This window comes from Giraffa tippelskirchi, chromosome 4 (assembly GCF_054371585.1).
Source record: "Giraffa tippelskirchi isolate mGirTip1 chromosome 4, T2T-mGirTip1v1.2.pri, whole genome shotgun sequence".
NCBI classification, from domain to species: Eukaryota; Metazoa; Chordata; class Mammalia; order Artiodactyla; family Giraffidae; genus Giraffa; species Giraffa tippelskirchi.
This window is the reverse complement of record NC_137278.1, coordinates 41728926-41742123: the sequence shown is the minus strand read 5'-3', so window position 1 is coordinate 41742123 and position 13198 is coordinate 41728926. Positions and strand designations below refer to the sequence as shown.

Genomic DNA, 13198 nt, shown 5'->3' with positions numbered 1-13198 from the left:
TGTGGACAGCTCCTTAAAGTTCTTTACTAAGGCATTATGATTTGCACAGATAGTGGTGCTCACATGTTCAAAGATGACTCCTTTTCACCAAGAGATCTATAGTAAACTGTCTTCCTCCTTAATTCAGGTTAGCCGCACATAAGAAGACCTCCCTTCCACAGATGTCTTAAAAGAACAATTCCTTTCAAAAGCAGAATGAGAGAATATGAAAATTTAATTAATAAATGTGACAGTCATACGCCTCTGCATAGACTTCTCTCATATCTGCCACGACCAGAGCAGTTGTTAAATAAAACTTAAAATAAAAAGGAAATGAATCTAATGTGAACCTTAGGGAAACATCTCAGCAGGCTGGCTGAATCTTGTGTGCACTACTTTCATGGGATGGCTGGGGACCAGGGAATGGAAAAGGTTAAAAGCCAGTGGCTTGTTTGTTTCAGCTGAAGGTACAAGGTAGAAACAAACACAACTGGAAGTGGTGGTGAGAGCTCTGTTTCTTCTCCAAGTTTTGGTCCTCAGCTCGCACAACGGAAGACAGCTGCCGCGCGACCCAGGGCCTATCCTGGCGGCCTCAGGCCAAGGGCCTAGGAGCACGCGAGTGTGCGAAGTGGCGGGGTGTAGGGGCTAGAATAAGGACCCCGTTTCACTTACGAGTAAACCTTTGTCAGACCCCTTATTGTGAAGGTGATAACGTTTTTGCATTCATTTGCCTATCCATCCATCCATCCTTTGTCTCAACGTCAAGGCCTGCGCCGGGTCAAGGCTTTATCGCACGCAACCACACAGGACTAGAGGGGGCACTTGACGCAGGAGTAAGATGTGGTGGGAGGACCGCCCAGGAACCCCCCACCGCGCGAGGCCCCTTCGCAGGAGGGGCGGGCGGCACTGGAGCGATAGTACCACGGTGCCGGCAACCCCTCCTCCAATCCCCTGGACAAGGAACGCGCCCGCGTTCCACGTTCTCCCCGACCCTCTGGCCGCGAGGGCCCAGACCCCGGCCGGCCCGAGAGGCCCCGGCAGGTGCCGAAGAGCCCGGGCCGTCCTTCAGGCCGCGGCCTGCCCCGCGGTCGCCGGGAGCCGGCCTCGGTTAGCGGGGCCGCAGAGGCTGTGGACGCCAGGACTAGCCGGCTCGCCCCGCGCCCCGGCGGCTTCAGGCGGCGGCCCCAGCGTGGCCGCCCCTCCCCCCGCGCCGGAGGCCTGGAGCCCCGCGCGAGGCGCGCGGCGGCGCCACTCGGATGCTGATTGGCCGGAGCCTCAGGGGGCGGGGCGGTGGGTGTGAAGGGGGCGGGCCCAGGCCGCTCTGCACTCGGGTTTTTCTCCGCTTCTGCGAGCTCCCTCATTGCATCATCTTCAGCCAGTGGCCGCAGTGAAAGGCTGGGCGCGGCGCGACCCACTCAGGCCCGGGCTCTAGTTCTGTCTCCCGCGTCTGGCCCTTCCCGCACCTGCTTCACCGCCAAGGCCGGGGGACCCCAGCGGGCCGACTCCGAGAACCCGCTAGCCACAGCTAGCGGACCTCGCCTGCTCCACGGGATCCATTCATTGAGAGCCGATTCTTTTCCCGGAGCCCGAGTCCCCCGCCTCTTCCAGCTCGGAGCCGCGGACAGCGCCATGGAGAAAAGCAGCGAGACCAACGGCTACCTAGACAGCGCCCAGGAGGGGCCTGCAGCGGGGACTGGCGAGTCCGGGACCACTGCTGGACGCGCAGGGCGCTGCGCCGCCTTCCTGCGGCGCCACGGGCTCGTGCTGCTCACGGTGTCCGGGGTGGTGGCGGGTGCCGGCCTGGGCGCGGCGTTGCGTGGACTCAAGCTGAATCGCACACAGGTCACCTACCTGGCCTTTCCGGGCGAGATGTTGCTCCGGATGCTGCGTATGATCATCCTGCCACTGGTGGTCTGCAGCCTGGTGTCGGGCGCCGCCTCCCTAGACGCCAGCTCTCTCGGGCGCCTGGGCGGCATCGCCATCGCCTACTTCGGCCTCACTACGCTAGGAGCCTCGGCTCTCGCGGTCGCTTTGGCGTTCATCATCAAACCTGGATCTGGCGCGGAGACCCTTCAATCCAGCGACCTGGGTCTGGAGGATTCGGGGCCCCCACCGGTCCCCAAAGAGACAGTGGACTCCTTCCTTGACCTGACCAGGTAATGTCCCCGCGACCATCACCCCACCTCTCTGAGCCTCAGTGGGAGACGCCAGCTCTTTAATGCACTCTAGTTCATATGCCCCCATATTCATTCTGGCTGCTGGTGGCCTTTAACAGTTTTAAATATCAAAATAACGTCTACAGACTTTGCGTGTTGACCACACCTGTGCAAACGTCAGCTGGGTTGCACCGGACATTTTCAAGGACCAGGGCTCCATCTTTTAGCAAGACCCTTCCTACCGTTAGGTGGGAGTGTGCTAGAGAGAGGCAGAGGTCTCACCTGTACTTCACTTATACTCTTTGGCTGCCCTCTCTAGGGAAAAACATTCCAACCACGCCCCTATATTCTCACCTAATTTTCTCCCCCAGTGGTGCAAAGAAGCTTCTTAGAGCATTGGTTAAATTTTGCCCGTTGGGCCATTCTCCCCTGTAATCTATGGCGTCTGTTTCAGCCCTTTGGCTGGGAAGAAGCTGGCAGTTTTTTGAAGCGTTGTCAGCAGACCCAAGAATAACAAGGCTGGAGTTAGTTGTGCAGGGCTCATTGCCCAGAAACATGCCTCTCAGTGGGGCTTGGGACAGGTTGCGCTCCACCTGCATAGTCAGGACCACTGTAGAGTATTGTGAGTTTCAAGGGGCTTTATTTGTGGGAATATGCGAATTCTAGAGAGGGAGGAGAAAGAAGCATCTTCAGTTAACTTTGCCTGCTTTGGGGGACTCTAAACTTGCATTTCATCCCTAGAAATGTAGTGTAGTTTTTGTGGATTCGCCAAAGCCTCAGCTTCTTTTGGTTTCTCCGTTAGCCCAGAGTTCACAGATGAGAGAACGGCAACCTAGAGGCATTTACTGATGTGACCAGGTTCAGTTGAGTGGGGAGAGCTTGGCTGGCTCCCCCTCTGGGTTTTCAATAATTCTGGAATCAGAGCCTTGGACATATGTTTTGTCTTGAGTCACTGAAGCAAAACTCCTCATTGCTGAGGCTGTGAAAAACAGCAAACACTGGGCAAAGTGACTTGACTTCCTGCTGTTTCCATTTCTCCTTCTGGAAAATGTGATGACTGTCTGCCACTTAAGAGAGAGTGTTCATTTAAAGTTATAACAACAACAAAAAGTCAAAGGCATTTACTTTGAAAAAAAAAACAAACCCATAACCTCTCTGATAAGGGGGACCAAAAAGTTCTTACCAAAAAGATAGGTGGAGGTGGCCTATTAGAACTTTGATGCGATATAGCCTTTGTCTAGTGTCTGGTAGCTGGTTATTTGGGGTCTTTAGAGATTGTTAACGGTTTGAGGACTTTTAGGTGGGTACTGAAAAAGTCTACTGAGGTTGAGAGTAGTGGTCACTTACACTGATCCCTAAGCATCATGGCTTAGCAGTCAGTGTAAGGGCAGACCCTCAGTGGCTCAGGCTGAAAACACAGAAGGTCTAAGTGAGCCTTCATCAGGGCTTGTTGGAAGTAGGTAGTGTTTCATGTGCCTTTGACTTATTACCTTCAATGTATCAGTGAGGGAGCACGATTGTGGGCTTAAAGGAGTCTTTTTTGCAGGGATCAGTTGGCTCAAGGAGTGTAGACGTTCTGATGTGTTGGTGGTACCCCATAGGAAGACTGGTAGTCCTCTTTTGTCCCCAAGAGAGAGGCAATAGCTAAGAAACAAGGTGTAGGGGGAGAAGTGAGGGGTTACCATATTACCACGAGCCCAAGAAGGGACTTATTTCCTGATCGTGGTTTTCTAGTTTTAGATCCAAGTCTCTTCAACTCCTGCTTCTGAAGTGAATGACCTGGCATCATGACTTAGTGGTCAGTATAAGTGTAGACTCTCAGTGACTTGGGCTGAAAACACAGGGAAGGACCAAGGCAACCTTTGTCATGGCTTGTTGGAAGTAGGTAGTGTTTCATGATGCTTCCAGCGGCTGACCTTATTTAATCCAGCAGCTCACAGATAAAGGTAGGGTAGGTGGTCGACCCTATTTTACCACTGAGAAAACTGAGACAGATTAAGTGATTTGCTCAAGGCCACAGAGTGGTTTATCAAAAGAGGGAGAGAAGAACTATGGGTCTGGTTCCCCTCTGGTTCAGGGCTCTATTTCTCCCACTCTTTCCTTCCCCAAATCAGCACAGCATAGTAATGAGGCCATGCTGCTGGTCTAGTCCCATCTCAGAAATGTTTGCCCTGATGCAGATGCTGACCAGGAACCAGGTAGGGTATGACACTCACTTGTAAGCAGAGGAGTTGAGCCCCTTCAGTGAAGGAAGGCAAGTATGCGGGTTGAATCTGACGTTCTCTTTGAGCCCCTATGAGAAGAAACAGAATCCTGAGTCACGTGGAAGTGCTTCCTGAGTCTGGGGACCCTCTAGGTAAATGCTTTAAAACTGTTTCCCTTGGGATTTCCCTCCCCCCCCCCCCGGTGGTCCATTGGTTAAGACTCCACCTTCCAATGCAGGGGGTGCGAGTTTGATCCCTGGTTGGGGAACTAAGATCCCACATGCTGCAGTGTGTGGCCAAAAAGTAAAAAATAAATAAATAAATAAATAAAATTACTTCCCTCAAAGAAACCTCACGGATGCCGATTTCATGTGACCCCGGGCGTGTTCCCTGGCAAAAGCAGGATGCAGTCCTTTTTGCCTTGTGGGCAAGTGATGAAATGAGACTGCAGGCAAATCACCTGCAGTGATCCTGCAGGCCCGCCCCCTAGTAACTGCCTAGAACTTACACAACTGGAAGGAGTGGAAAAAGCCTCAGGTGATTTAGTTCAGCTGTGACCAAGGCTTTGCTCAAGTCCATGATCTTTCTGGATGGTGGAGATGCCCCAAACTCCCACTGGATCTCTCTGCTATGATTTCTAATTTATTTTTTCAAGATAGAACTTCAAGTCAGAAAGAAATGAAGTTAATAGATACTGATTGAGCCTTTTAGAAAGTTCAGAATGCCATTGCCAAGTGTTGTGATTTCCCAGCACAATGGATTAGAAATAGCACAGCAGACTGGGGCGTGGGGATGAGGCTAGAGCAGGCCCTTAGAGAGCTGAGAAGGAACAGTGACAGTAGCTGGCAGGTGGGAAAGTTACAGTTTCTTCCTGAGCGCCATGCTTAGGAACCTGGGAGAATGTCAACACTCATTACTGGATGTGACCCAGAGTGACTTTTAAGCAGGTTTTCAGGGACCCAATTGTGGAATTCTTGGTCTCTAACTGCTTACTGATTGTGGGTCCTAGGACCTGTCCATAAATGTGCCTTGGCTTCCTCATCTTTATAATGGTGATCATGAGAGCACCTGCCTCTTAGGATTGTGATGAGGGTTGAATGAGTTATGTTTGTAAAGCTCTAAGAATAGGACTGACCCAGTAATGCCTGCTCTTGTTATAAATGGAGCAGGATTATGAGTGATGATGTTTTTCCGGTTCACATGAGTTAATGGGGATGATTCTCTTTTTATGTGTGTGCTAAGTGGCTCAGTTGTGTCTGACTCTGCAATCCCATGGACTGTAGCTCTCTAGGCTCCTCTGTCCATGAGATTCTCCAGGCAAAGATACTGAAGTGGGTTGCCATTCCCTTCTCCAGGGGATCTTCCCGACCCTGGGATCAAACCCGTGTCTCTTATGTCTCCTGCACTGGCAGGCACTTTCTTTACCACAAGCACCACGTGTGAAGCCCGGCTCTCTTTTCATACTCTGAAATAAAGAGTGGGTGGGAAGAAAAGGATGTTTGGAGAGCTCAGGATGACTTGAAGTTAATGGAGCTTTTTGGGTATATTGGGAACCACGTGGAGCCTGGAGAAAACTCCTGGTGAACAGTGGCTATGTTTTGGACTAACAGAATCAACAATGTGGAACATTTGGGAAACGGAGAAAATCAAAATTAAACACAGAAGAGTCTTCCATTCTGAAATGGGGCAGAAATCCTCACATATCCTTCCCAACATCTGTTTTCTTTTTCCCTTGCATGATATGTGTCTGGTCTCCAAAGCTGACCTCAGGTTTCTTCTCCTGTTAATGGAAAGGATTGAGGCAACCTTCCTCTGAGTGCTAATATTTGTGGTTTTCAAATGGAAAACGAGACATTGATGTGCCAAGGAGGCAGGGGGTCTAAGGCACCGTCTGCACTGGCAGCCTGGAGAATGGCCCTGGGCCGTTGACTTGCAGAAGTGTACCCATGGCTGCTGTATGCCTGGTAAAGACAACTGAGATTTTGCCTGTTGTCCAGTTTTCTAGGCTCTATTGGTTTTCTTGCACTCATTTTCTCAACAGTGGACAGTGCTAGGAGCCTTTCCCCTCCTGGAAGGAGGCTCTAGGTCCTTAGTTTTTTTTTCCCCAAGAACTGGCTGACTATGAGGCCTCTCAGCCTGCAAAGAATGCATTTCTTCAGTAGATGTGAAGAAAACTGTCAGCGACTGAGATCTGATATGAGTCCCTAGATCACAGTCAAGGGAGTGAATGATGAATCTTTTATTTAAATGTTGACCATAGCAGGTTATCTGACCTATGTCTCTCCCTTCTGTAGGCTAGATGAAGACTCCTAGCAAATCAAACGTGGATCCAAATTAATGGAGATTTCTCAGCCTACCTAGTCAGTGAAACTGGCAGCTTGTAATTTAAAACTAATTTGTTTAGCTTGATGCCAGGCCTAAAGAACATAAACCCAGAGAGACAGTGTGGATAGTGATGAAGTAAAGACACTGAGGTCAGCTACCCAAATTTGAATACAGCTTTACCACCATGGGCTTTCCTAGTGGCTCAGATGGTAAAGAATCCACCTGCAATGTGGGAGACTGGGTTCGATCCCTGGGCTGGGAAGATCCCCTGGAGAAGGGCATGGCAACCCACTCCAGTATTCTTGCTGGAGAATCCCATGGACAGAGGAGTGGGCTACAGTCAGGGGGTCTCAAAGAGTCAGACACGACTGAGCAACTGATACTTTCACTTCACTTTCACTACCACTTACTAGCTGTATGGACAGTCATTTAGCCTGTTTGTACCTCAGTTTCCTTATCTGTAAAATGCGGTTAATAATAGTGTAGCTACTACCCAGACTTGTTACAGGGATTGAAAGAGTTAGTATATGAGTGTCTCTCTAATATTCTAGCATGTCCCAGCCTCTTGGGGACAGCTGAAGGCCTTGATACAGAGAATGAGTGGTCCTCTTAGCCTTGTTTCCTCCAATACCTCCCACCCCAGGGGCCCGGCATTAGACTTTCCAGCAGGACTCTAAAACTGAATGTGGGCCTCAAAAAGAGGGTAGGTTACTCCCCCACCCCCTACTGTCTCCATAGTGTAGGCCCATCACCCCCAGCTCTCCCTCTGCTCCTGACCTTGTAGGGGGTACCAAGATCTGAAGGTGCACACCGCTGTTAGCTGACTCTGTAACAATGAACACTAGGGATGATAAATATTTATCAGGTGTACATTCAGTGTCATATCCTGTTCTGAAGAGTCTTTGAAATACTCAGAATTCACTAACGACTGTTTGAAATTAAATAAAAGGAAATGCTGTTGGAACAAAAAAAATATACCTAAGCAAAAGTAAATTGCTTTACATTCTTCTCATATGGAACAGGGAAATGAATACCATCCTTGACAATAGAATCAGAAGAACAAACAGGACCAGATGTATAAAGAAGGAACATTTGTGAAATTTTTATCATGTGAGCTGCACGAGCATGTTCAGTACTACTCACAGTAGTTCTGCTTTCGCCAGTTCGGCCTTGGCTCATACCAGTTTTTCTGTTTGCCTTAAACTATGTGTCCAAATGTTCCTAAAGCACTGGCAAGACTCGTCCATTCATTCTCTCCCAGTTTGATCTGACTCGGGTCTATGGATGTAGTAATACAGTCTTGACACTTTTGCAGATGTTTTTGACTTAGATGCACTATGAGAAATACATTTTAGATGATACCATGCACATATAGACACCCCCACCTCCACATAGACAACCTGAAACACAGATTCTACAAAACCACATTTTAAGTGCTGATGCACGCTGCTCTTTTATATTCTGTCTAATGTATTGCATCTTTTATAGAGTGCTCCTTAGAGCTGGGAAATACAGCTGGTATGTAATTCCAGAACATTTCTCAGAATCAAATAACAGAAAAAAGGACATATTTGAGAATTTGAATAAAATGAAGAGCTCAGTATTTAGAAGCGCACTAGTACCCAGTGAAATTGAGTGCTCTGCAGAGGTGAGCCTGAGGAGCATTTGATCCTTCTGGTTCCCAGACGGTGGATCTTACAACATCAAATCTGTACTGGGGTGGTGAGGTGTACAACTCACCAGCCACAAGTAACTATTTAAAGTTAACTAGTTTAAATGTAAATAAAATTAAAAATTCAGACTCTAAGTAGCACTTGCCATTGTTCAAGTGCTCAGTCGCCACACAACTAGCATATTGGACAGCATAAATACAGAAAGTCCTGTTGGAAGGTGCTGATCTGTATGGAACGTGAATGGGAGATAGAGTGAATTCCTATCTCTGGACACTAAATGAAGGGTTAAATTGATCATTCTAAGATCCTATTCCTCATTTTGAAAGCACCCAAGGTTACTCTGTCAATGTGAGGGGCTGGGAAAAGTGCCTGGAGACAGAGGTCTGGGGGAAAAACTGCTTGTGTGATGGAGCAGATGATCCCTCAATACAGGAGAGCCCGGCAGTATGAAAAAGCCCAAGTTCACTGCAGCATCTATGTCTAAAAGCCAATGAAAGAGGGGAAACAAAAGTGCAGAGATAACAAAATCAAAGAACTGACACACCTGACTGTAACACTTACTACAAAGAAAGCTACAGTGATCAAGACAGTGTGGTATTGGCAAAAGAATAGACAAATACATCAGTGAAACAGAGTGGAGAGCCCAGAAATCAACCCACCTAAATATGATCAACTGGTCTTTGACAAAAGAGTAAAGGCAGTAGAATGGCACAAGAATCATCTTTTCAGCAGATGGTGTTGGAACACCTGGACATCCGCATGCAAAACAAGTGAATCTAAACACAGCCTTTGTGCCATTCACAAAAATCAGCTCAGAATGTATCACATATCTAAATGTAAAACGCCTAACTATAAAACTCCTGGAAGATCACATAAGATGACCTCTGATATGGCAATGATTTTTTAGATACAACACCAAAGGCAGGATCTATGAAGAGTCGAGAAAAATGTTTTGTCTTACTGCTGCGGCCAGCACAGCAGGTAGGGATCGAAAGTGGTCAATGCACAGTTTGGGAAAAAAGAAACTAGAGACAGAATTAAAGTTTTAAAGATGGGACTGGGGGACTCAAGACCTCTTGGGTCAAGAGCCCTGTTCCTTGGAGCCACATCACTTTTATTTAGTGTCTTGGCAAGCAGAAAGTATCTGTTGTGTTACAATGAAGTCAGCCTCCTGTGTCCCCGGTCACATCTCCCATTTTATTGATTACTTTAAACTATATTTGTTATTTTCTTGTACAAGGGCTATCACCTAGCTGGAGGTCATAGAATAACATATGCCTTGGGAAAACATCTTAGTGTGTGCACAGCAGGGTTCTGAACTTGGGCTGACCCGGCATTCCAAAGTCCACACTATGTGGACTTTTTTTCCTTAGCTTAGCAGGGCATGACAACCCCAACTGATCAACCCAATGTACTTTTATTTGGGTTATGCTGTATTGCTGTATTTTGCTTTTATTCTTTCCCCATGGTGGTTTTCTCATGGCTTAGCCAGAGCAACAGGCAGCTGACTACTAACCCCTGCACCTTACTCCTGCAGCCTCACACCCTTGCCCCTTGGAGGGCAAGTAGGGGAGGGGGCGCTCCTTCTCCTGGCCTGTGGCAACGAGGGGAACTAAAGGAGAGTGATTCTGTGGGTTCAACTCATTGCCCCCCCAGCGTTTCCTCCCAAGGGATTAATATTTGAGAGCTGAATTGTGTAATCTAAAAAGTTCAGTCATCCCATTGAATGTGCATATGTTTTTTGGTTGTCAGATCTCCTTTGCAGTTAGCACTGTATCTTTTGTCCTAACTTTTTAAGGAATTTTGAGATATGATTTACATACAAAAGATGCACCCATTTCAGGGGGGGCAGTTCAATGAGTTTTGACAGATAGATAAACCACTTAATCACTACCATAATCCAAACAGTGAACATTTTTGTCTCCCATGACCCTTCTCAGCAGTTCCCACACTTCATCCCTGTCCCCAGGCAGCTTTGGATAGAAAGTTTTGCTTTCTATCACTATGAATTAGTTTTGCTTTTTCTAGAGTTTCATGGCAATGGAATCACTCAGTATGTACTTTTCTTTGTCTGGCTTCTTTTGCTCAGCACAGTGTTGTTGAGATTCTCCATGCTGTGTATCTTAGTGATTGATTCCTTTTTCTTTTCAAGTAGAATTCCTTTGTATGGATTTATCGTAATGCTCTTTGTCCATTCATCAGTTAATGGACATTTCCGTTTCAAGCAGTTATGAATAATGCTGTTATTCATATAGGTCCTTTCCACAGACATAGGTTTTCATTTCTCTTAGCTAATATGTAGGAGTAGAAATGCTGGGTCATATGGTAAGTGTATGTTTAACTTTATAAGAAACTGCCAGAACAACATCATGTTCTTAGGAATTTGATTCTTTTGGCTGGAGTTGCCGTTTTGACTCTAGTATTGAATGTACCCCTCTATTCCCATTGGATTTTGTAGATTTTCTGAAAACAGATTGGTCTAGAAGTTGTGAGTTAGGATCCATTCTGGGTGAGGCAGTATTGGGTCATTGCTTTTGCTAAAGACACCAGGCTGGCCAGATAGTAGGGTTTGAACAAGTGGTCTGTGACCCTTGGAAGAGAGTGTGTTTCAAGGCTATGGGAAAGGCTGTGCTTGCACCAAGTGAGGAAACTGCTCATTTCTGAAGGATGTGAAGTATTTGTGGGGGAAATCATCCCCCATGGAGAAGGTAGAGGGCTTCTATCCCAGCTCTCTCCTTAACTTCTCTGTCCTTTTAGGGAGAGAAGCAGGTGGCCAGCTCAGTCTGAGAACTACTGTGGTGGATGTAGAATGGACGAAACCTTGGCTCAGGGCCTGTTTTTGCTTCTAACTAGTATAGCAAATGGAAATGAGATACCAAATAAGACTGAGAAAGGTGCTTTGTAATGGAAATCATAGGCAAAAGTAAGTTGCTATTCATCTATACATTAACAAATAACCAATACCAATGCCTAGTCTGTTTCTACCTTCCTTTTAAAATAAATAATGCTTATAATAGGAATCAAATTTCAGGTCACCATTTTGCAATGGTTAATTCAACAGATCACATTTTGTCTGTTTAAATACAGCCATGTACTTTCGGGTATTCTTTATGTTGAAAGCAATTCAGGTTTCATAGACAAGCAAGTGAGGAAATGCTGAGCTGTTGGCTGTCTTTTGGAAGCACCCTGAGTGTTCTAACAAAGTCATTTTTGTGTCTCGTTAACCCTGTTGGTGGGTGTATTATCTCTTGTATAGCAAGTTACCACCATTTAACAGCTTAAAGTTACACATTTATTATCTCACAGAATCTGTAGTGTCAGGAATCCTAGCATGGCTTAGGTGGGCTTTCTGCCTCAGAGTCTCTTAAAAGGCTGCAATCAAAGTGTCGGCCACAGCTGGGGTTTCATCTGAAGGCTAAACTGAGGAAGGATTCCCCTCTGAGGACACATGGTTGTTGGAAGAATTCAGTTCCTTGAGGTTCACACTGGGAGCCTCTGTTCCTAGCTGGCTGTTGGCCAGAGATCATCTTCTGTGTCTTGTCATACGGGTCTTTCTGACATGGCGGCTTGTTTCATCAATATGCAAGCCCAGAAAGCAATGAAGAGTGTCTTCTAGCAAGATAGAATCCACAAGCTTATGTAACCATATCACAAGAGTGATATCCCATTACCCTTAATGTATTTTGTTTGTACTTGTATTCATGCTAAGTCACTTCATTCATGTCCAACTCTTTGCGACCCATGGACTATATATAGCCCACCAGATTCCTCTGTCCCTGAGATTCTCCAGGCAAGAATACTGGAGAGGGTTGCCATGGGATCTTCCCCACCCAGGGATTGAACCTGCAACTCTTTTATCTCCTGCATTTACAGACAGGTTCTTTACTACTAGTGCCATCCTATTGACTAGACGCAAGGCATAGCCCCCACCCCCACACTCCACCATGACACACACACTAAAGGGGAGGGTATTACACAAAAATGTGACTACCAGGAGGCCTCTTAGACTCTGCTTGCCAAGCTGGGCTACAGTCAGACCTGCTGACCTCTGAAACTGAATACATGCAAATAGTTGCCTAGAGATTCTAACACTGTGAATAACTCATCCACAGAAGTAAGAATTTATGGATGTTTGGCATGGATTATAAAGGATGAGCTTTTACTCTCCAGACTTACTATAGTAAGTCAGTAGAAAAATGGATTGTCAGTGGAATTTTCATATATCACAACTCAGTTCTCAGTTCAGTTGCTCAGTCGTGTCCAACTCTTTGCGACCCCATGAGCTACAGCACACCAGGCCTCCCTGTCCATCACCAACTCCCGGAGTCCACCAAAACCCATGTCCATTGAGTCGGTGATGCCGTCCAACCATCTCATCCTCTGTCGTCCCCTTCTCCTCCTGCCCTCAATCTTTCCCAGCATCAGGGTCTTTTCAAATGAGTCAGCTCTTCGCATCAGGTGGCCAAAGTATTGGAGTTTCAGCTTCAACATCAGTCTATCATCTGTACAAAATCTGACCCAAAGGAGGCTCAATAAAAGCTATTTGCCTGCCAAGGTTTTGGTTTCAAAATCTAGTGTAAATGGATCAGTTCTATTGCTCTCCTTTTATAACAAAATTCTATAATTTCCTTCATCCTGAAATGGAATCCATAAATAGAATTTACCCTACACATAATCTCAAACATCAATATGACTTAACTGTAATATAAAAAACCTACCAGATTGGTGGTTGCCAGAGGTGATGGTGGAGGGTGGGATAAATAGGTAGAAGGGATTACTACATATTTTAAAAAATAGAAATAAAAAATTACACTGTTAAGTTTTTAAAAGTTAAATACTGAAGGAAAGTAATTCATAGTAA

At 46.5% G+C, this 13198-nt stretch overlaps 1 protein-coding gene across 2 annotated transcripts in view; it reads left to right on the top strand.

The window, feature by feature from the left end:
- The first annotated feature begins 1341 nt into the window (after positions 1 to 1341).
- The window catches only part of SLC1A4 (solute carrier family 1 member 4), a 29375-nt gene continuing 17518 nt past the window's right edge, over positions 1342 to 13198 (top strand). For both annotated transcript variants that reach the window (XM_081588319.1, XM_081588318.1), the window contains exon 1: positions 1342 to 2135. In XM_081588319.1, the coding sequence (XP_081444445.1) occupies positions 1609 to 2135 (527 nt within the window). In that variant the 5' untranslated portion in view covers positions 1342 to 1608. The remainder of the gene's footprint in view (positions 2136 to 13198) is intronic.